The 27,725-nt window shown below is 38.2% G+C and overlaps 1 protein-coding gene and 2 long non-coding RNA genes across 5 annotated transcripts in view; 1 reads left to right on the top strand and 2 right to left on the bottom strand.

The window, feature by feature from the left end:
• Positions 1-22,613, bottom strand: part of LOC306986266 (cytochrome P450 2B15-like) — a 44,609-nt gene extending 21,996 nt beyond the window's left edge. The window contains exons 1-10 of one of the 2 annotated variants that reach the window (XM_079589334.1): positions 21,306-22,613; positions 20,991-21,150; positions 20,409-20,561; positions 20,056-20,216; positions 18,765-18,938; positions 18,338-18,479; positions 17,369-17,556; positions 17,155-17,296; positions 16,355-17,068; positions 15,161-16,315 (exon numbers count right to left, since the gene is read on the bottom strand). In XM_079589334.1, coding sequence (XP_079445460.1) covers positions 16,884-17,068; positions 17,155-17,296; positions 17,369-17,556; positions 18,338-18,479; positions 18,765-18,938; positions 20,056-20,216; positions 20,409-20,561; positions 20,991-21,150; positions 21,306-21,500 — 1,500 coding nt within the window. In that variant the 5' untranslated portion in view covers positions 21,501-22,613 and the 3' untranslated portion in view covers positions 15,161-16,315; positions 16,355-16,883. Of the gene's footprint in view, positions 1-1,112; positions 1,274-1,745; positions 1,899-2,242; positions 2,397-2,494; positions 16,316-16,354; positions 17,069-17,154; positions 17,297-17,368; positions 17,557-18,337; positions 18,480-18,764; positions 18,939-20,055; positions 20,217-20,408; positions 20,562-20,990; positions 21,151-21,305 lie in introns of those variants that run through there. The other variant, XM_079589333.1, reaches the window with a different exon arrangement.
• Positions 10,447-14,146, bottom strand: LOC306986272. 2 transcript variants are annotated; one of them, XR_013794948.1, is made up of 4 exons: positions 14,063-14,146; positions 13,362-13,489; positions 12,561-12,662; positions 10,447-11,876 (listed from the first exon to the last, which is right to left on the bottom strand). It is a non-coding gene; the product is annotated as an uncharacterized lncRNA (long non-coding RNA). The 2 variants fall into 2 exon arrangements; XR_013794949.1 differs by having other exon boundaries at positions 13,362-14,113.
• LOC306986271 lies at positions 14,066-15,991 on the top strand. The gene is made up of 2 exons (XR_013794947.1): positions 14,066-14,783; positions 15,142-15,991. It is a non-coding gene; the product is annotated as an uncharacterized lncRNA (long non-coding RNA).
• Positions 22,614-27,725: the final 5,112 nt, after the last annotated feature.

Genomic DNA, 27,725 nt, shown 5'->3' with positions numbered 1-27,725 from the left:
ACTTATTCAGAAAGCCAGATCTTGTTTTAAGTCTTTGGGCGAAACAAAGATGGATAATCTATCGCAGGGAAGGACTGTAATTATCCGTTGTGTACAACACGAAATCTTCAAAGAGGAAATTAAAAATTTGTCCAAAGGAGAGAGTGTGTCAAAAGACAGCCATCTCAGAAAACTTGATCCCATCATGGACACTGACGGTTTGTTGAGAATAGGTGGTCGCTTGTCCTCCGCCGCAATTTCTTGGGAAGAGAAACACCCAATAATCATCCCTAAACTCCATCACATTGCAACACTGTTGGTGCGTTATTACCATGAACGGGTCACACACCAAGGCAGACACATCACCGAAGGCGCCATTCGGTCTGCCGGGTTATGGATATTGGGAGGAAAGAGACTGGTGTCAAGTGTCCTACACAAATGTGTTACTTGTTTGAAGTTAAGAGGCGAGACAGAAATGCAAAAAATGTCCGACCTACCTGTCGATCGAGTTACCCAAGTTCCTCCATTTACTCATGTCGGGATGGACGTGTTTGGCCTGTGGACAGTTTGTGCTCGTCGCACCAGAGGAGGTCTTGCTGAAGGAAAACGCTGGGCAGTGTTGTTTACCTGTCTAGTAACAAGAGCAGTGCACATAGAGGTAGTGGAGTCTCTATCAACATCGAGCTTCATAAATCCTCTAAGGAGATTCACCGCTATCAGAGGACCAGCAAAGCTTTTTCGTTCCGATCGCGGAACAAACTTTGTCGGTGCCTGTAGAGAACTAGGAATAACACCACAAGAGGCAGAGCTTCAGTCTTATCTGAAGGAACAAGGTTGTACTTGGGATTAGTTAATTAGTTTAACCTTCTCTTTATGCACTTTTTGAAGCGTCAAAGGGGTAGTTGCATATTACTAGAACCTAGGTACAGAACTGGCTCAGATTTCATAAAAATAAATCTAAATTTGTGTTCCGAAGATGAACGAAAGTCTTACGGGTTTGGAACGACATGATGGTGAGTAAATAATGACAGATTTTTTTTTTTAGGTGAACTAACCCTTTAATCAATAAATTAATAAAATGATAATAATGAAAATGAAAAATGCCAAAAAAATTAAGAATGTGATTATCATACCTGTCCTGCAGGCGACCCTGCAAGAATGAAGTTTTCATTCAGAATTTTCAGAAGGTGTGAGAAGCGTTTGTCATCATAATCGAAGCGATCTCCAAACACGATGGAACAGATAATGTTAGAAACTGCATTCTGTAATGCATGCTGGGGGTTCATTGACTTGCCTACAAAGAAACATGCATCAGTATGAGTGGAAAAAGGCCAGTGCTTTTGTATACAATCCATTTTAAATATAAATTTGAATTTAACTCTTTACCCGCCATTGACGGAATTTTTCGGCTTTCCGCGTTTTCACTGTTATGCAATTTGGCTCTGTCCTTTCTTTTGATATATTGCATGTTCAGATAGTCATACAACAAAATATTCTGGCAGCCATTAAAATGTTTTGAAGGTGATTAAAAAACCTGGCGGTGGCCGACAACTTATATATATATAAAAAATACCGCTGCATGGCAAGGAAAGAGTTACATTTTGAAAGAATTCCTAAAAAAAAAGTCTCTAAATATACATCCTCAACATTTAAATACAAAAATGTTAATGTCACGACAATAAATGTTTAAGAAACAGTCATTTGGGTGATGTTTGACAAAGATGACACCATGGAATGAGTTCTAATAAAGGATGAAGAATTACAACCTTCTGCTTTAAGCATTTCAGAAATCAGATAGCGGCTTTCCTCTATCACACGGTCTTCTACGGATTTCTTCCCCAGGCCAAAATTCCTGAGCGTGTGCAGAGCAAACCTTCTCTGCTGCCTCCAGGAGTGACCAAACGTGACCATTATTATACCTGAGAAAAAGAGACATTCTCAAATCTGATCTATTGCTCAATTTGTAGTCACATTTCTGAAGCAAAGTGACTCTAGATCGACAGTACATCATAAAAAAAGTTATTTATTGGCATATGACTCCATGAAGAATATTCAATGTCTAATGAAACTTTTTATTGCAAAAAAATATTCTATATAGTGCCAAAAGATTTTTCTAAATGTTCCTTATGCTATGGGGGTACATATATTACATTACATTATACATACATTACGACACTCATACATTCATAAAGAGTGACTCTAAAGTTTAGAATGAAATGGTACAAAATCCACATTTCAAGCATCATAATACCATGTTACTCACCAAGTCCATTAGTTAACCAGTCTATAAGAGGCATAGCCGGTCTTCCAGAAAAAGCTTCCTGAACCAGGGCTTCCTTCGCGACCTGGACTGTGTTGAGGACTATCACCGGCTTCCTCCCAAGATACAAAGTGGACATTTCTCCATACTGAGGCATCTACTCGGAGAACAATCACAAGTGCATTTAAACTAAGAATTTCAACATAGGTCAGAGTTAAATGAGAAGCCCATACCAAGAAAACTGCAAAGACTCACAGATCTTATGAGCTCCATTGGCTTCCTTAGCAACTGTGGTAATGATCCCACAAAAGGCAGAGGTCTGGGACCAGGAGGAGTTCGACCTCTGTAGGAATTAATCCTGATGATCTCGAACAGAACCAGAAAGATCAAGCCCAGAAACAGAGCCAGGCCTACAGAGGCCAGGTCTAACTTCATGAGAGTCGCCCACATGATTGCTTTCAAGACAAACACAAGAGCAGCGGACGACTGTGGGCTTTATAAACAGAGTGTAAGAGGGAGGAGACAGTGAGAGAGTTTGACAAACTGTTAACCCTTTCAGCGGTGTTAGTATTACTGATTTGAGGAATACAGCTACCTGCGTCTTAATATCAAACAAAAAAAAAAGAAATGATTTGCCTATAATATATTATATTACAACACAGCCCTGCTGCATCTTGAAAAGCACAATTCTGCAGATTTGCAAAATTATCTAATATTAACTAATTTGATGATGCCGAGTTTGAGCTTCTAGATCACGTACAGCTTTTATTCTCAGCAGTAAAAGAGATCATGACGAAACTTAAAGAGACTTCTGTTCTGTTGTGGTGTTGTCTCTTCAAGATCTCTGATAACCATTGGCCGTCGTCCCCCAAAAACAGATGCAAACCAATGGGTCACATGAATAGGCCCAACAAAATGACAAAATATTTGGAAAAGACAGTTGTTACCTGGCTCAGAGGAAGAGAGGAATCATGTCTTTGTAGCAGCTATTCTGGTGATTAAGGGAAATACAAGACGTCTTCACCTTACACATGGATGTCGAATTAAAGCAAGAATGCTAAGAAATGCATCACGTTGTGAGAAAGTGAAATGCTGGATAAAACATGCACTATTCTTGGAATCAGTTCCCCAAAATTAGCAAGAAACAATTATTGGGTTTAATTAATTAATGTAATCTCTGATTCAAACAGAAGGTTTAGACTTTGCAGCCGCATATGAGAGAAGGAAAACACTCCCGTTTCCCATTTCCTTCCCTTTCCATGCAGAGAGAATGCTTTAAAGTTCACAGTGGTTTCCAAGTACTGGTTTGCCACACTATATAAACTGGATGAATGCAGTAAATGATTGACTAGGCCTACCATGACTAATCAGAAAAGATCACTGTTCCTCATCAATGACACGCCTGCAAAAGACCTGTAAGGTGAGAAACAGTACAACTAGGACAAAGGTGAAGCAAAAACCAGTCAAAATGATGAAATGAACGATGCAACCACAAGCAATACCTCATTGAGGCCTACACATTTGGTGGATTTTATGTTTGGCGGTAGCGGTACCTGTATTGCAAATTATAAAATGTGTAATAAAATAGGCCTAGTGTGTATTTTAAAATACCTCGGAACACAAATAACCATGTTTGATGAATGCAATCATTCAGTTAAATTTTTCAAACATCTGTATCTGATGCAACCTCATGCAATAATTCATAGCATTTTATGATGTTCAATAGACGAGTAAATGGAACATGCAGAATACCATGATATGGTGAATTTGGTTATTTCTACTACTTTGGAAGAAGACAGTCACTGCTCGAAATAAAAGGCATCAAATCAGCAAGTGTGCTCTTTCTTTTATATTTATTTATTTAAATTTACCTCATAGGAAGAAGTGAGAGTAGGCTAGGGGAGCGCGGGGCACAACGTAACGCGGGTAAGCTGTAACACACTTGTTTTAAATACTTCCACACATGCCAGCATGATGAAACTTGCTGTATTTACTAATTACCATAACACTATATAGAGAAAAAATTGTGCCAAAATTCAGAAATATTTGTAAGATATCACTAAACATTTATTAAACCATAGCAAAAGTAAATTTCTTAAGTACATTTTTCATCTCTATTTTTTTGTTTATTTAAAATTTGACAAATCTGATATCATTTTAATCTCCAATCTGTTATTTAACAGTTGAGATAGTTCTTTAATGCTTCGTTAACCAGTAGAAGCCACTAGTAGGGTTTAAATCCCAGTTGTGCAGCTGGGCATGTTGTAACACTGCGTTACAATGTGCCCCTATTAGAAATATCCTATTGTTCTATACTTTTATGAATTCTATTGAGAAAACATGAGAAACATCTAAATAAAGACTGAGAGTTAATGTTCAGAAATGATTCATTATAATTTTGTTTTGAACTATGCTGTATAGCTGTTTTTTCCGGTGCGTTTGTTGTCAAACTCAAAAATCAGTTTATTTTTAATTATAAAAAAATGCCATTATTTTATGTGAAAAAGTAAATAATTGTATTTTGAGAAAATATTTTAGTTTGACTTGTATATTTGTTTTATTAGATAAGATAGCATTTTAAGCGGTCATATGGTGGTTACAATGTGCCCCTCACATGTTACAATGTAACCCACCTATGGGGGATTTTGTCACATTTCACTTACATTCTTTCGGAGTAAATCAAGAAAAAATTATACACAATAAAACAAAACTAGATAATTAGCAACCCAGTCTCACGGCAGTTCGTGATATGGTCACGTAATTTAATCTATTGATTCGTGGCACGGGCACGTTTATTTCGTTATTTTCGTAATTCCAGCACGTTTTTTAAAACTAATGTATTTCAATGGAAAGCATCTTTCGTGATCAAAGCACGATTCTATCTCCCTATCGGACTGCAGTAGAGAAGCTGTTTAATCAACATTTATTCACGAGATCTTATCATGGTTTATGTATTTATTTTAATTATATTATTTCGTTCTTATTGCCAGGGAAGCTGGATTGCTTTGCTGTTTATTGATATTTAAAAAAAATATTTTATTAGTAGGAAATCGCGCTGAAGAAGTCTCATTCCGAACACCTCGCGATATTTGGCATCAGTTCACGTGTGCCAGATGTTGGTAAGTAGTCGTAAATACGCTGTCCTAATAATGTTTGATATAATGTATTTTCTGTGTGTCGAAATTAATCAGATTAGCTCAAGTTCAGTCACTGCATTATCAACGGAGGCTTTGCGTTTCATTGCTTTCTATGAAAATGGTTTCTATGGTGATTAAACACTGTCTGTCACGTGATGTGCTATACAGTAGGCCTAGAGTAGACCTTCAATCAGTTAATCATATTCATATCAGGTTTTTAAGTTGTACAATTAGTTCCAAAGTTGTATATGTAGTAGAAGCACAGTAAAAACAACACCATGCTTTTACCACAGTAACATTAGTTTTACTGTGATAAGTGTAGTAAAAAGACCGTAATCACACAACTTACCATGCTTTTACCACACTATTGGTAGTTTTAATGTGGTACTTATTGTAAATGCACAGTAACCACAACACTAACCATGCTTTTACCACAGTAACATTAGTTTTACTGTGATAAGTGTAGTAAAAAGACAGTAATCACACAACTTACCATGCTTTTACCACACTATTGGTAGTTTTAATGTGGTACTTATTGTAAATGCACAGTAACCACAACACTAACCATGCTTTTACCTCAGTAACCTTAGTTTTACTGTGATGGGTAGTAAAGGACAGCAATCACAAAACTTACCATGCTTTTACCTCAGTATTGGTAGTTTTAAAGTGATAATTGTTGTAAATTATGCATATTAACCACAACACCTACCATGCTTTTAATGCTTAATAATGTAACATCCAATATTTGTAAGGAAAATCAGTACTTTTTTCTTTAAATAATCCTATATATTATACATAATAATATTTTATTTTCTCTGTTTTCAGCTGAAAAGGCCAAAAGGGCCTTTCAAACTCAGTCAGCCCATTATTGTTTGAGGACAAGTAAACGGAGGAGACGGACCGCTGCAAAGACAAATATTCGCAATGGTACGTATGTGTTGGTTTTAACCCTAAATCAAACATTTTATCAAGCATTTGTTGTTTCTTAAACCTGTTCTTACAAAACCCATAGCCCAATCAGTATGAACAGTCTCAAAGTCTTAATAATTCACAAGATTTAACAAGTTGTCAAATTCGTACGATACTAGTACATATTTGTATACTCGTACATAATCCTGCAGCTTTTACTCCTAGTGCTCATTGGCTACTGCCTTAATTCCTGTACATATTTATCGCGATATTTGTAAATCAGTTGCGCCCCTTCTTGGATAGTAGTCTGATGTCCCACACACTGTCAGAAAGTTTATATTAATTGCATTGTGTATTCATTAAAATTATTACAAATTAGTCCCTGTCTGTTGTGTTCATGTTCCAATGTCCAATGATACATGATGTCTCTCCACACCTCATAACCTACCTCTGTTTGCAAGAGTGGAAAAGCTAATCTGACTTGTCACATGACATCAGATACGCGATTATTTTGTCGTAATCAGATCAGTTACACTGCTGATAACTGTCTCGTTTGCATATAAATCATGTTATTTTTAAACGAGTTCATATGATTATTGCTTGCTATTAAAGACATACTTTTATTCATAGAAATGCCCACATGTCAGTGAACGTATAACATAAAAATGCTTTTAACATTTAATTATGCTACACTCTTTACAGAAATATATCCTACAGTTGTATAACTGACTGCTTGCATGTAATGTAATAAAATTACCTTCCTTTCTGTATTGCAGGATTACTTTGTCCTTTTTTTTAGATCTCTACAACATCAAACTCAACAGCTCTTTTAAGAGCCAACCCTCACAAGAGCTACTAGTGAGTCGCAGCGGATCTTGCCGTGATCAGCCCTTCCTAGGTAAAGTTTCTAGAACATTTCAATCAGTATTTACTCATCAAATGCTCTCTCCTGAATCGTAAGGTAAATTATAACTGTCTTAATTTATGTTTCAAGAACAATAGTAATTGCACGAGTAAGTAGATACTTTCTTGTTTTACAGCAGAGAAGGAAGACCAGTCCTTATATCAACACAAGCTAATCGAATAAGTCCTTTGTTTCGGGTGAGGAAGGAACATCTGGTGCCCAAAGAAGACAGAAAGGTGCGCAAATCCATTGGTATGTCTTGTATTGAAACAATGCTGTAATATGTAGTACATAATTTGATGTTGACAATTTTACATTGTACAGGTTACAGGAAGCTCTTGAAACAAGTGACAGAAGAGTATGTTGTCTTGAAAAAAATCAAGCATCACTTGCAAAGGCAAAAGAGACCATGCCTTTCTTAAAGATATTTTAAAATAGGTTGCTGTTAATATGGGTAAAACATTTTTTGTTCAGTACTTAGCTTATATAATGTGCTGAAATATTATATATATATATATATATATATATATACATATATATATATATACACTCTCAACCTTAAAAAGGAGAACGCAAAAGGGCCAGAGTTGCCCGTTCCTGATTTAAATTTACAAAGCAGCAGTCAGTACATTATATAATATACACATTGATTTATTTTATACATATATAAATATATATGTATAAAATAAATCAATGTGTATATTATATAATGTACTGACTGCTGCTTTGTAAATTTAAATCAGGAACGGGCAACTCTGGCCCTTTTGCGTTCTCCTTTTTAAGGTTGAGAGTTTACCTCCAACCCTAATTGAGCACATATGAAAGTCTTCAGCTTTACTTATAGACAATAGGCAGGAGGGTTTGAGGTTGGAGCCAAATCTGCAGGACAGTGGACGCTAAGGGCCAGAGTAGCCCATCACTGCTTAATATATCGCAGAACATAGGCCCCGTTTACACGAAGTGAAGACACTGATATTTCCCTGCGGTTTGGCCTCTCATTTACACGAAAACCCAGTTTTTATCACAGAAAACTATTATTTCTAAAAACTCCGGCCAAAGTGGAGATTTTGGAAAACTTTGTTTGCACGTTTGCATGTAAACTGAGAAAAACTGAGTTTTAGGCAGCGACGTCACAATATGAGACTATTTTGGGGATTCTGATTGGCTAACGTGGGCTTGAGCTTCTCGTTACACTGCCACCTACAGGTTTGGCATGCTCTGGACGGCATATACACGGGTTCGTGTGCACGATGTTATTTTTGAAAACGAAGAGGGGTGAAATGTCCGTTTATGAAAATAGCCATCCACGTGTAAACGTAGCCATAAGCTGACCTGACTGTCCATTAAACAACTTAATTTGTATTGTTTGTGTTTTTTGCTTTACTTTCAGACCAGGACTGGAGAACGCCTGACAATGGGATGTTGAGACTTCTTCCTCTGGTTGAGAAAAAGCTACACCACATCAGTGATCACATCTTCCGTTCTTCTGTTGTACTGTAGGGTACACCTGAACAAACTGTTTAGACGAGGAAGAAGAACATGAACATGATCGAGACATGTACAGGGAAGAGCAAGAAACCAGTTTAGTGATAATGAATCATTATTTTCCAACACAATATCAAATCTGTTTTCTGTATCATAGGTGACTGAATATGATTCTCTGGCACTCATTTTGTGGCTCAGCAGCTGTGAATGGATTAATATGATGTTAATGTATTTTTGAAGACACATTTTTATTTATCTTGAATCTCATTGTCTTTATGCTACTTTATCAACTTTATGCTGTGTCCTCCAATAAAGTATTGTGTAAAAAAGTATGGTGAATATTGTGTATTGAAAGTGGTGTTTGGTACAGTAAATAAAAACAATATTTGAGAAATTTTAATTTCATATTTCTTTAGTTTAGTTCATAATTTAAAAACAACTACATATAATTAATTACCATGATTCTTTTTCTTAGGACATACACATTTAGATCTGGTTAATGATATTTGGGACAAAAGTTGCAACAAAACAATGCAACAAAAGTTGCACATACTTGCATGTATAAGCTGCAACTGCAATGTTTGCAGTGAAATAAAGGGAAGCTATGTGAATAACAAGAGGCTGCAGTGGCTATCTTGCTATAAACACTTCAAGCATAATTGAAGATGATCCATGTTGATCATTCTAGAACATCTACTAGCCTACTGCATTTAAAATGAAAGCATAGACGTTACTGATGTCAGGCATATAAGCAGCAATCAGAAGGGGTGAAAAGGAAATGTAGCACTTGTTTTGTTTTGTTTGTTTTACTGAATGGTGCATTATTCCTGTGTAATAGTGTGTGTAGATCTGTGTAGATTGTACTGCACTTCCACCCCCAAGGGCCCAGCGGCCCCCAGAAGAGCAAAAAACTGCACATTTCAAATGGCTGTAACTCACAGTCTGGTTAGTGTATCAAAGAGAAAATCGGCAGGACAACTGCTTATGCTATGTTTACTAAATAATGTTGGGCCCAGTTTTCTGACATATACGGACAGCTGGCATAAAGGTTATTTTTAAAGTGCTCACAGTAAATTATCAAATTTCAGCCTGTCCCTCATATATGTCATAAAGGTTTGCACAATGAACAAATTTAGATATCCAGTTGTCCATTAAAGATATTATGTATTTAACATTTATTGTTTCATTACTAAACGTTTTAAACTACATTACCCACATATCTCTGTCATGCTATCAATGGAACAGGAAACATTGTCCTGTAGTTCATTGAAATGTGCAGCCATGCTTAGGGTTAGGGTGGGGATCTCAGTAAAGGAGCAATTTCTCACAAAACAGAGACACTTTATCATTAACTTTATGTATAACTAATGCAATAATAACACCAAAACATACTTTGTAACATGAAGCGCCGTTTTATATGGGTTAAACGATAGTCCAATCACAGCGAGTTCTGCGATAAAGTCACAGCCAATAACAATCCAGCTGTACAGATGCGTCACACTTACTTGCCCATTTATGGTAAATGATGACAGATCTCTTCTGGTTCCGGCTACAGGGATAGATACCTTAAATATTTAAACCCAAACAATATTTGGGCTGTAATGTATTAATTCTAATTAAATTATAAAACTCACATTTAAAAACAAAAGACTCCTTTGTGTGGTTACCATCCAAAAACGAGATCACATGATCAATGACACAAATGTGCTTATTTGATTAGACTAATTCATAATACATTTGAAAGATAAACTTTTTTCTAAGCAATGGCCTACAGCAGGGGTAGTTTTGCAGTATTTTAATTAAAGATAATTACATATACTAAAGTGCTTCTAACATTTACAGTGTATGTATAGTATATCAAAGGTATATCAATTATATTCAAATAAATGTAACAAAATCACAATGAATGCACACAATTTTGAAAGCATATTCCAATATTTAATGTCAAACTGTTTAAAGACAAATGTAGTGCCAAACCTACTGCACAACAGTATAAAAATAAGTTAATTATATAAAAAAACAGGTATAAGATACAGGGGCAATCTATTATAGGGACATATACAGTAACGTTAAAACAAATCGCTATGATGAAGTTATATTTTTACAAACCAAGAGATGAGATTCAACTTTTTTATGTGAAAATATATTTGTTTCTTCGCTTTAAAGAACAAATAGGCAAAAACGTAAGCACAACGTTTTACATTCTCACCTTTAATTCTATATCCTTGTGATCATTAATCACTTTTTTTGTCACTAAATGAAAGGCAACTTAAAATAGTTAATGATTATAAACGTCAGTAAGAAAATGCTTCAATAAAATACATTCACGGGTATATTACATTTACATTAACCAGGTAGTGATGTAATGATGATACCATAGATGTAGTTATGGTGGACATTTACTATAGTGACCACTGTAATAAAAGGTTTAATGAAGCTAAATGTAAGACATTAAGTCCATCTAAATGTAAAGGTAACAAACTCAGAATAATGTCCATTATGTCAAGTGTCTCATTTCTGTAATATTCTTTCAGCACCAATAAGATTTCCATAAATATGGATTGTTTTCTAAAGGTTTTCCTGAACACTCTCACTTCAATTGTTCGGACAAACACCTGCTATACACTTGCAGAAATATACATGTGTCTATTGCATCATGAAGTCACTGCATGACTAGAACTAATGGATGGCAATGAATATGTCCTTTAGGAAAACACCTGATGAGCACTGACGCTTCTTTGATGAAGGCATTAGGCAGACATCAAGCACAGTTTATGAAGCTGAAAAGAGAAAACAAAATGCTTTAACAATATGGAAAAAAGATAAATCACTATTTTCAATATTGGTTCTGCATATATCAAAGAGATCTTGAGGAGGAGTGGGACTTCACATGAAGACTTTCAGAAACTGTGACAGAGCAAAGGGTGCACCTCGCTGGACACATCCGACGCATGCCCAAACAACACCACCCAAAGACAGTGATGAAGTGGACACCACTAGGAGGATGCAGGAGACAGGGAAGACCAAGGAAGACATGGAGACAGATGTTTCACGAAGACCTGAACAATGTCAGTGTCCCATGGGAAGATGCGGAGAACTTGGCCACGGATCGAATACGTTGGAGGACACTTGTTGCCCAATGTGCCCAGCACAGGACTTGATGATGATGTTGGGAGTTTATCCATAACTGTGGGATATATTTCTGTAAAGAGTGTTGCATAATTAAATGTTAAAAGCATTTTTATGTTATACGTTCACTGACATGTGGGCATTTCTATGAATAAAAGTATGTCTTTAATAGCAAGCAATAATCATATGAACTCGTTTAAAAATAACATGATTTATATGCAAACGAGACAGTTATCAGCAGTGTAACTGATCTGATTACGACAAAATAATCGCGTATCTGATGTCATGTGACAAGTCAGATTAGCTTTTCCACTCTTGCAAACAGAGGTAGGTTATGAGGTGTGGAGAGACATCATGTATCATTGGACATTGGAACATGAACACAACAGACAGGGACTAATTTGTAATAATTTTAATTATTACACAATGCAATTAATATAAACTTTCTGACAGTGTGTGGGACATCAGACTACTATCCAAGAAGGGGCGCAACTGATTTACAAATATCGCGATAAATATGTACAGGAATTAAGGCAGTAGCCAATGAGCACTAGGAGTAAAAGCTGCAGGATTATGTACGAGTATACAAATATGTACTAGTATCGTACGAATTTGACAACTTGTTAAATCTTGTGAATTATTAAGACTTTGAGACTGTTCATACTGATTGGGCTATGGGTTTTGTAAGAACAGGTTTAAGAAACAACAAATGCTTGATAAAATGTTTGATTTAGGGTTAAAACCAACACATACGTACCATTGCGAATATTTGTCTTTGCAGCGGTCCGTCTCCTCCGTTTACTTGTCCTCAAACAATAATGGGCTGACTGAGTTTGAAAGGCCCTTTTGGCCTTTTCAGCTGAAAACAGAGAAAATAAAATATCATTATGTATAATATATAGGATTATTTAAAGGAAAAAGTACTGATTTTCCTTACAAATATTGGATGTTACATTATTAAGCATTAAAAGCATGGTAGGTGTTGTGGTTAATATGCATAATTTACAACAATTATCACTTTAAAACTACCAATACTGAGGTAAAAGCATGGTAAGTTTTGTGATTGCTGTCCTTTACTACCCATCACAGTAAAACTAAGGTTACTGAGGTAAAAGCATGGTTAGTGTTGTGGTTACTGTGCATTTACAATAAGTACCACATTAAAACTACCAATAGTGTGGTAAAAGCATGGTAAGTTGTGTGATTACTGTCTTTTTACTACACTTATCACAGTAAAACTAATGTTACTGTGGTAAAAGCATGGTGTTGTTTTTACTGTGCTTCTACTACATATACAACTTTGGAACTAATTGTACAACTTAAAAACCTGATATGAATATGATTAACTGATTGAAGGTCTACTCTAGGCCTACTGTATAGCACATCACGTGACAGACAGTGTTTAATCACCATAGAAACCATTTTCATAGAAAGCAATGAAACGCAAAGCCTCCGTTGATAATGCAGTGACTGAACTTGAGCTAATCTGATTAATTTCGACACACAGAAAATACATTATATCAAACATTATTAGGACAGCGTATTTACGACTACTTACCAACATCTGGCACACGTGAACTGATGCCAAATATCGCGAGGTGTTCGGAATGAGACTTCTTCAGCGCGATTTCCTACTAATAATTTTTTTTTTAAAATATCAATAAACAGCAAAGCAATCCAGCTTCCCTGGCAATAAGAACGAAATAATATAATTAAAATAAATACATAAACCATGATAAGATCTCGTGAATAAATGTTGATTAAACAGCTTCTCTACTGCAGCCCGATAGGGAGATAGAATCGTGCTTTGATCACGAAAGATGCTTCCCATTGAAATACATTAGTTTTAAAAAACGTGCTGGAATTACGAAAATAACGAAATAAACGTGCCCGTGCCACGAATCAATAGATTAAATTACGTGACCATATCACGAACTGCCGTGAGACTGGGTTGTAATTAGACATGTGGGAAATGAATGTGGTGAAAAATAAATAGGCTACTCTAAACCCTAAATAGATTTACACAAACTGAGAAAGTCAAAACTAGGCTGCGTTGTGCCCCGCTCTCCCCTAGGCTACGTATCCCAAACAATGTAGAGGGAAAAAAGTAAATGAGAAGTGAACTTGTTTTTGATCATCGTCATGAGAACTGGCGTAGCTACTGATTCTCACTAAGCCTACATCTACATAACACCATTATCGAATTTTTTTAGATTAATTTTTGTCACGACAAGTTTCCGTGTTGATAAAAGGCGTCACCTGTCTGCAAAAATGAGGAAGATGACCGTACATAATAGCGCTCTTCTTTCTGGGGAAACGAATTAGAAAACGAAAGCATAAGGTTTGGCTCGCGAATCATTTTTTGGTATCGGTTCTTTGTGAATCGTTTGAACGGTAAATCAGACGGAATCGTACATGGCTGACTAATAGGCTACATATTTCAAGTGTTAGGCTGGCTTCAAAGGGTGTAGCCTAGCCTATCCCTAATAATGTGTGATAAAAAAATAGCCTGATTTTACCATAATATAAACATGCCTCACACTTTGCTTTTTGTCAGAGTGATATCAACAAACCGATAAATCTAATTCGATACATTATTAAGGTGATATTTCAAAAGAATCGCTGAATCAACAGATTCACTAAAGTTCAAACGTGTCGGTTCAGTAAAATGATTTGTATCCAAATGAGTCATGTACACGTTAGTTTCGATACGTTTAAATGCCAGACGCGGTGTTTAACTTCGTTCAAAGTCAGCTGATATATTTTGTTTTTATTTTACTGATTGATTCACTACATGTGATACCAAACGGGTCAGTGACTATACTTCACATTCACGGAATTTCCTTTTTTTATAATTAAGAAGACTGCATCACATCGCAGTCGTTAAAGAAGATGACACAGAACGGTACCGGAGGTTCGGGTTTCACGACACTGTACAGTGCAGTGCTCGCTAAAGGAGCACCAGCATCATCCGATACAAGTGAGTATGACAGGTCATTTTACAATTTATGATACTTTAATCCAAAAAGGAAAGTTTACTCGACAGTTTAGCTATACTTAGTCTGTGAGGGTAGTTTATTAATCAAAATAGTTCCAGGATACCTTTTTGTAAGGGGGCAATAATCTACATTGCCGATTGCCCCCTTACAAAAAGGTAACCTGGAACTATTTCTGTTAACTAGTCTTTACGTTAATATCCCAGACCAACAACTTTTATTACAAAATTGCAATTATGTTGGTGTTGTGCATGTTATATGCCGACTGTACATTTAATGTGTGACAATAGTAGCCTAACCTGATTTTTTTTCTATATATAATATGACCCATCCATCCATCAGAACGAAGCACTGACCTGATAAAGCTGAAGAAAGCACTTCGGGATCTGATGGTCCAATATCCTGCAGGCGTCACTTTGAGTAAAGCACGCAGGTCCTGCCCGCTCCTCCTGGACTCAGTGGAGCTGGACGGCTACGCTTCTGTCCGCCAGCTCTTGGCATCTATGCCTGATGTGGTGACACTACATGGATTCGGTGTCCAAACATTCCTTCTCCCTGCAGACATTAAACTACAGCACAGGACAACTCTGGAGGGGTAGCCAGAGTTTATGGATAAGTTATCCCTCATAACTCTGCTGTCAAAAAACAGGAAATTTGCCCAGATGACCAAAGCAGCCGCTATACAAATGTGAACATGTTCCTTCACTAAACTGTGACCTCTAAAACTTAGCATGGATGACCACAGGTAATAGCAGTAAATAAGGATACATGGATTTGTAAAAAATTTTTTTTACTTTTGACCAGATGAAGAATTGTATAGAAATATATTATAGAAATCGCGGTGTTTACATCTTTGAAGACCACAAAAGCACTTAATTCTTGTATGGTCACGCACAAATCAGGAAATATCTGCAAAATTTAGGAAGTTGTGAACTGATTAGGCAACTTGTTTTCCCTAGTCTTAGAGTATGAGATTTATATGATTGATTATAAATGTATATACTAATAATTACACATTTGAAATGTTAAAAGAAATGTTTTAAAAGAAATTATCACAAGAATTAATTTTTTTATAAGATTTATTTTTAAATATAGGCTACTACATTTGTATACAATACATGCATCCTCCTAAAATGACACTATGTTTGATAAAATATTGTCAAAAAGGATCTGCATTAAATGAAAACTTTGATTTGAAAGCATTTGTGATTTTTCCCCACTCATATGAATAGATTTTTGGGGGCATATAAATATAGTACCATTATGTTCTTGATGCATGAACTCAACGAGTTTCAAACATGCACACTAACAGGGTGTGTTACAGCTCCACGTGAATAGCCATACATCTAGTTTAGACCTGTACAGGCTTGTCTGTTGTAATATAAGCTATCACATGAGAGATTACATCATGAGAGAAACAAATCTTTACAATGATATTACAGCAGCACTGCAGTAATTTATTGTGATATTCAGGGTTTACATTTATTACAGGTTTACAGCATCCATAACTTTTAATCTAGAAAATAATTCCTTAGCTAAAATATTAAAGGAATACGCCACCGTTTTTTGAAATAGGGGTTATTCACCGTCTCCCAACATTTAGATAGATGGGCAAACGCATTTTTGTCTCAGTGCATGCATTGTCTTAGTCTGGCAACGCCTAATTACTTCTTCTGGCCTGCGCATCTACAACGAGTACAAATTTCCTAGCCAGATATTAACTTGGAACTATATTGGGGTGAAGCACAGGCGAAGCACTGCTACTTGGGCGCAGATATATCACGCAACACCTGAACTAATCACTACGCGTGATAGCTCTACACCCAAGTCACGACATGCCATCCGGCAAAAAAGGATTCCATTCATTATGCTAAGCTAGCGACGGCGCTGCCAGAATAAGACAATGCATGCACTGAGACAAAAATGCGTTTGCCCACCGATCTAAATGTAGGGGAGACGGTGAATAACCCCTATTTCAAAAAACGGTGGCGTGTTCCTTTAACATCAAGTTTTAGAGCGGTCTAAACCAGCTACGGAAGCTTTGGAAACTCCATTAATGCAGGAAAGATTACTGATGGTCAATCTTAGGAGCCTCGGCTGTGGCAGATGATGTTGTATGGCTCAGGAGAGCGGACCACACTAACAATCCCATTCATGTCTGGCTGCTGCTCACCAGGTGGCCAGGAGAAACGAATCCGCTGCAAGAGAGAAGTGACGAAGAGGAAGAGCTCCATCTTAGCTAGAGTCTCACCGAGACATACCCTCGGACCTGATAAATAGAGATAAAACACAATGGGTTTTAACCTAGTTGGCTTTGCTCTTGGTCTACTGCTATCATAGTCACAGGTGACTCACCCAAGGAGAAAGGGAGGAAAGACTCTGGTTTGAAGAAATGTCCATTATCGTCTAAGAAATTATCTGGGTTAAAAGTGTCTGGATACTTCCAGTGCTCCTTATCAGTTAAAATTGCTGTCAAGTTAGTCAGTATCTCGGTGCCCTAGAAAGATTATGTTTGTTAGTGGAACAATTTCAATCAAGAAAAACAACACATCCAGTCTCCATTCATTACCTTGGGAAGGTCGTATCCTCGTAGTTTTGTGGGCTGAGTTGTTTCATGAATCACGCCAGATGGTACAATGTTGCCAAATCGCTGAAACTCATGAACTGTGGCATACGTGTACGGTAGTTTGTCACGGTCATCCATGCTGGGAGAGCGGTCGTAACCCAACACCCGAACAATCTCCTCATGACATCGCTCTGTAACGTCATTAATGTTCATGTGTGTAAGTTTCTCAGTGTTAAAAACACAACAAGTAAGCAACTGGAAGGTTGACTTAATGAAACACTGTGGCGCTTTAAAAACGTACTCTAAGTGGTGTGTTTGGGATGGGGCTACCTGTGTGCTACAAGGAAAATCTGTATTAACCTAGTTGCGTTTACAAATTATACAATATTTTTTCCAATTCAACATTTCCATTTGGCGACTAAAAGCTCAAAACTTGGAGTCTAGAGCTTTGAAGTAAAATAAAAAGACAATTTTACAGAACAGAACTTTTCATTGCGACAAAAACAACAACAGGGGAACCATGAACTTACAACTGGTAAAATACACATTTGTGCATGTAAGACACATCATTGCAATATTGTCTTGGACATGCAAGAAGGTTTGACATAAATAAGACCAAATGTCACTGGTTTTTGTGCATCTCAAAACCAATCATGACATGCCAAGCCACCTATATATGCACAAATGAGATTCGAGAGCTGTGGAGGAGGAGATTTTCAGTGAATAATTACTAAGATTTGGTCTGTTTCTTAAAGCAATTGACTTTGATAGAACTGTCTTGACTTTGACTGTCTGATAGACAGAATTAAAATGCAGAAAACCCTTAAAATGCATGCAAAAGAACTTTACTCTTTACTCATCCCCTTTATGTACTTGGCAGATGCTTCTATCCAAAGCGAATTACAGAACATACAAGATATACATTTATCAGTTCATGCATTCCCGTTAACATGCAATGTTAATCCTAAGTACCTTGTACATCTGGGTTTTGTGTCAAGTAGATGAGCCCCCATCTGATGGTGGTCGATGTGGTGTCGGTTCCAGCAAGGAACAAATCAGCTACTGACATAACCATGTTCTCCTCGTGAAACGTGGAGTCCTCGTTGGACTTTTGCTGCACCGAGGAAAACAGAAAGCATGTAAATTGATCTATGCATTTCTAGTTATCTAGCAGCCTGTCATTTCACCTTGTAGGAAATTGTTGGCCATAGAACAAAATTCCTATAAGAGTTAGAAATGGAGTTGGGGTACTCCTTCAGATTTTAGGGGTAGTTCGTAACAAAAGATGTTCATTCAAGAATGTGTTACTTGGCAAAATTGCTGCCACCTTTCCAAATAGTAACTAGCATCAAAAAGTGGATTAATTTTTTTTTAGAAGGGTTGGTTGTGATGATCTCACTTTCTCAATCTCAAGCAGGTAGGCATCAATGAAGTCTCGTGGACTGTCTGGATCCAGAGTTTCTTGGTGTGCTTTGACTGATTCCCTGAAGAAAGCCTTCAACTCTTCGCCGTTCTGATAGATTTTCTGGTGTGGCCCTGGGAAATGTTTGATGATGGGAAGCAAGTTAAACACCTGGAAAAGAAAAAGGCTACAGATAACTATGCAGCATTAACAGCAGAAGTTTAGTTTCAACCTGCTCCAAAACACCTGCCTAGAAGTTTCTTGCAATTCTGAAGACATTTTCTGTATCCTAAATCACATACTCTCAGAGTAGATACTTCTTTTGAGTAATTACTTTATGAGCAGTAAACAAGTACTCTCCAGTAGCCTTTTGGGATAGTAAAGTGTCCATTGGATGCACCCTTCAGAATCTAGCTGGAAAAAGTACATCATCCAGGTACTACCAACTGACAAACTTGATGCTTAAGATAAATATTTTTTATTATACACATCCTCCTTCAACTGCCTTTTGTTCTGATTATCGTTTCAAAAAAGCAGCATAAGCTTCCAGCCTTGCGAAAGTGGACCTCCAGGATCAGGGTTGGACATCTCTGGTCAAGTGGTTCCCTTTGTTGCATACAGCCTTATTCGACAATCAAATTGTTTGTTGATGTTTTTAACAAGCAAATACACAAAATTGGAGACAACCTCGATGTAGGTAGTGTTGGTGATGAAAATGACAGCCAATAAAAGCAAAAAAGCAACAGGAACACTAACTTTTACAAAGCTGAGGTTTTGATGCGGCACAAATGTGACCGCTGGTAAGGTTTAGCACATTATTGCTAAAGATTAACGATTCAATGTGTCGACAACCTATGGGAATGCAGACAGTAGAGCAAGATCCGGTTAGATACTAGTTGATACTAGACAGTTAAAGGAACACGCCGACTTTGGGGGATACAGTGAATAAGCTAAAGTCCCAAAGAGTTAGATAAGTCCATACATACCCTTTTCATCTCCGTGCGTGCCGTAACTGTCTGACGCACCCACCGCTAGCCTAGCTTAGCACAAAGACTGGAGGTAAATGGCTCCAGCTAGCATACTGCTCCCAATAAGTGACAAAATAACAGCAACATTTTCCTATTTACATGTTGTGATTTGTATAGTCACAGAATGTACAAACAACAAGGTCAGATGAAAAGGGTATGTATGGACTTATCTAACTCTGGGAGATATGGTGAATAAGCAAAAGTTCCAAAAAGTCGCCGTGTTCCTTTAAGCAAAATACAATTTTAACACTTGCTCATACCTGCCCAACTATTAACCCTGAATGATTGATGTTCTCCTTCAGGATTTCCAGAAGGTATGCGAAGCGATTGTTATCGTAGTCAAACCGATCCCCAAAGACGATGGAACAGATAATGTTGGAAACAGCATTATGTATTGGATGTTGGGGATCGAAAGGCTTGCCTTCAACAAAGACAACCTTGTGTTAGTTTTTGGCAAGGAGTATTTTAATTGTTTAAAGTGAAACTCTGAATAACACATGGTTTAATGGCATTTAAAGCTAACATGAATACTAAGGTACAATGGGACTATGCACTTTAAATGTTTTGGCCACGCATTCATGTCCTCATACTTGTGTAATGTAGCATGTTTAACCTTCTGATTTGAGCATTTCAGAAAGCAGGTAACTGCTTTCCTCTGTCACGCGTTCCTCCACAGACTTCTTTCCCAGGCCAAAGTTTCTGAGCGTGTGCAGAGCAAACCTTCTCTGCTGTCTCCAAGTGTGACCAAATGTGACCATTATTATGCCTAATGGACAGAGAACAGACCTTCAGAGTTACGAGGAAATATACAGACAAGTTGAACAAAGAAAGACAGACAACTTAAACAGATGCGTAGGTCTACCAGCCCCAACCATCTCGACCAAGACCATGTTGACCTCGGCCTCATTGGCTGGTAGATTCCCAGGTCTAGACTAGCAGTAGACTTCTTGAGGCCCAGATCCAAACCAAGACCACATTTATGCATTTATCTTGAGAGGTTTCAAGTATCAACTTCACTTGCTGGTTGATCAAGTCTAGCTTCAGAAGACTATAAAAACCATGTAAGAAACTTTTAGCTTCATTTTCCAGCAGGGTTAGTTATGGCAACTGTCAACAATTATTTCCCTTATTCCATTTCATCAAAACTTGGATATACAGTACTAGTTCCCTACAATTAATACAATGTATTACTGACCATATCCATTACTGATCCAGTTTGGAAGTGGTACAGGTGGCCTTCCTGAAAAAGATGAAGCATTTTGGACCAGGGCTTCTTTCGTGACCTGGATTGTATTGAGGAGTATCGCTGGCTTCCTCCCGAGATACAAAGTGGTCATCTCTCCATACTGAGGCATCTACTCAGAGCAGATTTCACAGCACTTCAACACAACTAAAGTGGTTTAGACAATCATCTCACTTGCGAGGAAAGTCAACATAACTTAAGTACAAAGAGAACATAAGATACCTTTGCACAAAGACTTTATACAATAAGCTCAAAGCAAATACTCACTGATCTCAGAAACTCCATTGGGTTCTTCAAAAAATATGGTATGGTACCCACAAAAGGCAAAGGTCTGGGACCAGGAGGAGTTCGACCTCTGTAGGAATTCATCCTGATGATCTCGAACAGAACCAGAAAGATCAAGCCCAGAAACAGAGCCAGGCCTACAGAGGCCAGGTCTAACTTCATGAGAGTCGCCCACATGATCGCTTTCAAGACAAACACAAGAGCAGCGGACGACTGTGGGCTTTATAAACCGAGCGAAAGAGGGAGGAGACAGTCAGAGTGTAAGTTTGATATGCCAGCTCGATATGCCAGCTCATGCTTGTGAAGCGCTCTACTACATGACAGTGGAAATGGACAAGTCCACACCCTAATCTCTTTGTTATTGAGATTAGGCAAAAGGTCTGGAAAGGGGTGTAACATGACATTAATTATAGCAAAGGTAAAGCATGAGTTTTCAGTTCAGATTGTTGCATAGGCATGCAATATAATTTTATAAAGTTTCCAAATGACCAAATTATGCAGTTAGTCTTTTTTCTATAAGGACCTTGGGTATTGGTTTACAAAGTAAAGTGTCATTTCTTCTGCTGAATGAAGTTGAGATTGCTGTGCCGGCCGTGTTGAATAAGCGGGTAATGATGATTTACCACCACTGAACAGAAAAAACGGAATTTCGTTTTCATAATTAAGAAGATTGGTCACATCACACTTTAAAGATGACAGAACGGTACCGGAGGTTCGGGTGTCATGACACAGGTCCTGCCCACCCACTCCTCCTGGACTCACTGGAGCTGAACGGCTACGCTTATGTCCGCCAGCTCTTGGCATCTATGCCTGATGTGGTGACACTACAGAGATTCAGTGTCCAAACATTCCTTCTCCCCGCAGACATTAAACTACAGCAAAGGACAAGTCTAGACTCTGGAGGGGAAGCTAGTGTTTACGGATAAGTTATCCCTCAATACTCTGTCGTCAAAAAACAAGATGACCAGAAGACCAAAGCAGCCGCTACAAATGTGAACATTTTCCTTCACTAAACTGTGACCTCTGCAACTTGGCCTGGATGACCACAGATACTAGCAGGAATAAAGATACAAGGATTTAAACATTTTATTATTTTCTTTACCTTTTGACCAGATGAAGAATTGTACTCTAAAATATATTATAGAAATCACGGTGTTTACATCTTTGAAGACCACAAAAGCACTTAATTCTCCTATGTGGTCATGCACAAATCAGGAAGTTGTATGAACTGATTAGGCAACTCGTGGGTTGTTTTCCTAGTCTTTGAGTATTGTCACACTATGGTTATCTCAGGAACAGACTGAAAACTCAAAGTTTAATAATACTTTGGAACAAGCTGACAGGCAGGGAAAACACAGACTCAGTAACGTCGGACGGTTGATACTGGAGCTCTGATGCAGTTTTCAAAGCACTATTGTATCACAAACTGTGCCGATGCTTGTATCGAATTGACAATATCACGTGATTAATGAAGTTTGAAATGTCATGCAGTAGCCTATCGGAATTGGTGCTTCGCAACCCTACCTGATGCATAAAAAGGGAAATGATTGAGTCATTATTTATGTAAACGATTTAACATAACGATTACCCTATGGCATAAATTGTAAAAAAAAAAAAAAAAAAAAGAACACCCAAAATATTTTTTCAATTACTAACGTCAATTCCTAATTATTATCACGTGTATACTTTATATTATTACTCAATATGCAAATCCGTTGACCAGGCTACACATAACATGAGTTGTGGTCTCATTGGCACAATTTCATTTAGATGAGATTAGATAGAACTGCACTGATCCCAGATTGATTCCACTGTTGTATATCAAGGGACTTCTGCAGCTTTGTTTGGTAACGTGCCTGTTAACCGTGTGCTCTCAATGTGCATTGTTTATTTTTCTTTGTATTATTTTTTATTATTGATTGATATTTATTTATGAAATGAGTGAAATGACACGTGAGGAATAATGGGGGTGTGTACATTTGTGATTGTTTAATGAATAAAATCACCTTGAGTGAGCACAGCTGCAGCTCTGTGTGCGTTAAGTCAGATACGTTGTTGCGTTTTTACTCTGTGAACAGGTTATGGGCCCAGTCTGTCAGGAAGTCAAGCGTTTGTTTTGGTAGAGCCATGAGTCGGTCTAACGCCAGAAAAACGGAACATAGCGGTCGCTGGTCGCGGCTACTGTTCGATGGGGATGAAAAGAATTATGAACTTTGGGAGGTTAAGTTTTTGGGCCACCTCCGGTTGCAAGGCCTGAAAGAGATAATTACTACGGAATCCGCGGGTGTGGAGACACCGGAAGAAGCGGCTTCAAATGCAGAGGCATATGCGGAATTAATCCAGTTCTTGGACGATAAAAGTTTGTCGCTTGTAATGCGAGAAGCAGCCGACGATGGGCGCGCAGCTCTACAGATTTTGAGAGACTACTACGCAGGTAAAGGAAAGCCACGAGTAATAAACCTGTATACTGAGCTAACCTCGCTTCAAAAATCAAGCAGCGAGAGTGTGACTGAATATGTTATTCGTGCTGAAACTGCTATCACGGCTTTACGAAATGCTGGAGAGACTTTGAGTGACGGACTGCTGGTGGCTATGGTTCTAAAGGGGCTTCCTGAGACTTTTAAACAGTTTGCCATCCATATAACGCAATCGGATGACGTGATAACGTTTGCTGAATTTAAAACAAAGCTTCGGAGCTACGAGGACATCGAAAGGATGCGTGCTCCAGCTGTAGAGGATAATGTAATGGCTGTGCAGACAAAACAGTGGCCTGCGAGACCCATCAGTACTGGTTCAACTGAACGGGCAGCAGCGGATGTGGTGTGCTACAGATGCGGTCTGAAGGGACACATTGCCCGCGCTTGCCGGCGCAAACTGTGGTGCAGCCACTGCAAGAGTAATACTCATCGCGACGTAACCTGCAGGAGGAGACGGCGCCAAGACGCAACATGGAGGGCCACCGAGGAAGCGACCGATGAGTATGTTTTCAGGGTGACCGATGGAGCGGCAGGATTCCAGCCAAACAACCAGGGTGTCGACGTAAGGGGCCTGATGGTCGACTGCGGGGCAACCTCGCATATCGTCACTGACATCTCCAAGTTCAAAAGGTTCGATGATGAGTTCCAGGCAGGGACTCATTACATGGAGCTAGCTGACGGCACAAGGTGTAAGGGAGTAGCAGAGCGCAGAGGTGATGCCGAGGTATGCTTGGTGGACATTCGAGGACGCCACCTAAAAACAATGCTGAGACGGGCGCTGTACATTCCCTCATACCCACAGGACATATTTTCGGTGCAAGCAGCGGCTTCCAGTGTAGCAAGCGTGACATTCAGGAAAGGTGAAGATTTTCTGGTGCACAAAGACGGTACAAAATTTCCCATTCATTTACATGATAGATTATATTATTTGCATACAGTATCTGATGGATGTGATGACCAAGTGAATGGATGTTATGATTTAAAAACATGGCATGAGATACTGGGACACTGTAATTTTGATGATGTGCAAAGATTAGAAGGTGTTGTTGATGGTATGAAAATTGAAGGTTCATCAAACAAACCTATAACTTGTGAAGTGTGCACCCGAGGCAAGTTTACACAAACCAGAAACAGAAAGCCTGATGTAAGAGCTAAAAAGCCTCTAGAGCTAGTGCACACAGATTTGGCCGGGCCAATTAACCCAGAGTCGAGAGAGGGATACAAATATGTTTTGTCATTTACCGATGATTATACTAGTGCCGTGTTTGTATATAGTCTGAAAAGTAAAAGTGACACACTTCAAGCAACGGAGAGGTTTCTTGCTGATATGGCCCCATATGATAAAATTCAGCGTCTTCGATCTGATAATGGCACCGAGTTTACTGCAAAGCAATACAAAACTCTGTTGGTTAAGAATGGTATTAGACACGAGACTTCTGCACCATATTCTCCTCACCAAAATGGTACAGCAGAACGAAATTGGCGTACACTTTTTGACATGGCACGGTGCATGCTGATAGAGAGTGAGTTACCTAAACATTTATGGCCTTATGCAGTGCAGACCGCAGCCATAATCAGGAACCGGTGCTTTAACAAACGCACCAAACTTACACCAGTGCAGATGCTAACAGGGAGACGGCCCAATCTTGCTAGGATGCAAAAGTTTGGTTCAGAGTGTTTTGCTTATAGACAAGATAAAAGAAAGCTGGATCCAAGAAGTGAAAAGGGTGTTTTTATTGGCTATGATAAAAGCAGTCCAGCATACATTGTCTATTTCCCTGACAGCAGGAAAGTACAAAAGCACAGGCTAGTTAAGTTTCTTTCTAAGACCCGTGTTGAGCAACAGACTCAGACTACCATTGTTGATGATGATGATGATGTTCTGAAACAGAAAGTCAATGAAACTAGGCAGGATGTAAATTCAAGTCTAGCAAAAGACCAGGTTCCAGTCAAAGAGGAGGAGCAGAGTAGTAGTCCTCAGACCCAGTCAGTTGAAGCTATGCCTGAGCCTCCAAGATACCCTTCTAGAGTAAGGATGAAGCCAAACTATTTACATGACTATGTTTCTCAACAGGCGTCTGATGAGGAAACTGATCAGGTGCAGATCAACATAGATTACTGTTACAGAGTGACATGTAATATACCTGTAACTTTCACAGAAGCTGTAACCTCGGACAGATCAAATGAGTGGGTCACTGCAATGGATGAGGAGATGCAATCACTTAGAGAAAACCACACATTTACCCTAAGTAGTTTGCCTGAGGGTAAGAAAGCAGTGGGGGGCAGATGGGTTTATGCGGTTAAGAATAACATAGATGGATCTGAAAAGTGCAAAGCACGTTATGTAGCCAAAGGATACAGTCAGAAGAGGGGTGTTGATTATGAAGAGACTTTTTCCCCTACAGCTAACTTGACAAGTATCCGAGTGATATTACAAAAAGCAGTACAAGAAAACCTAATTTTGCACCACATGGATGTAAAAACTGCCTATCTGAACGCACCAATAGATCACGAAATTTACATAGAACAACCAGAGGGTTATGAAGTAAAATCTGGCACAAATGAAAAATTGGTTTGTAGATTGGAAAGATCATTGTATGGGTTAAAACAATCGGGCAGAAACTGGAACAAGGTACTACATGAGTACTTGACCAAAAACCACTTTGTGCAGAATCAAGCTGACTATTGTGTGTATACAAGGGAAACAGCTAATGAAAAAGTGATCATTGTAATATGGGTTGATGATTTGTTGATTGTGGCAAGTGATGAAAATGTTCTTAGATGTGTGAAGGACATGCTTACTGATAGATTCCAAATGAAAGACTTGGGCAAATTAAGGCATTTTTTAGGTGTTGATTTTAACCAGAGTGACAACTGTGTGAGAATGTCACAAGCAAAATATGTGACAAAAATATTGCAAAGGTTTAACATGCAGGATTGCAAACCTAGATCGACTCCTTGTGAACAAAAACTTGACTATGATAATGATGCCGAAAAAATGATTGATGTGAAAAAATATAGAGAGGCAGTGGGAAGCCTCATCTATTTGAACATCTGTACTAGACCTGATATAAGTTTTGTTGTAAGCAAACTGTCACAATATTTCACAGAACCAACTGTTGAGCAATGGTCCACAGTTAAACACGTACTGAGGTATCTTAAAGGTACACTTGACAAAGAACTGTGTTACCGAAAATGTAATGAGACACTGGGAATACGAGCATACAGTGATGCAGACTGGGCAGCTAGTAATGACAGACGTAGTACAACAGGCTATTGCGTAAGTTTAACTGAATGCGGTGCTTTGATTTCATGGAAAACCAAGAAACAGCCGACTGTCGCCCTGTCCACCTGTGAGGCAGAGTATATAGCCCTAGCCACAACCATACAGGAGTGTCTCTATCTTAAACAACTGTTGGAAAATCTTGATACATGTCAATACTCGCAACCTGAAGTATATGAAGATAACCAAGGTACAATCGCCTTAGCAAAAAATCCTGTGAGCAGGCAAAGATGCAAACATGTTGACATCAAGTACCATTTTATTAGGTCTTCTGTAAATAATGGTGACATTACATTAGTGTATTGTCCCACTAATGAGATGGTAGCAGATGTGTTGACAAAGCCTGCAACCAAGTGTAAGATGATGAAGTTTGATGCATTTATTTTTGGAAAATGATGCGTTCTATGTTAACAATGTGAGAGCAAGTGGGGGTGTTAACCGTGTGCTCTCAATGTGCATTGTTTATTTTTCTTTGTATTATTTTTTATTATTGATTGATATTTATTTATGAAATGAGTGAAATGACACGTGAGGAATAATGGGGGTGTGTACATTTGTGATTGTTTAATGAATAAAATCACCTTGAGTGAGCACAGCTGCAGCTCTGTGTGCGTTAAGTCAGATACGTTGTTGCGTTTTTAC

This window comes from Phoxinus phoxinus (genome assembly GCF_949152265.1).
Source record: "Phoxinus phoxinus genome assembly, chromosome: 18".
Classification (NCBI taxonomy): domain Eukaryota; kingdom Metazoa; phylum Chordata; class Actinopteri; order Cypriniformes; family Leuciscidae; genus Phoxinus; species Phoxinus phoxinus.
This window is presented reverse-complemented; position numbering and strand designations above follow the sequence as displayed.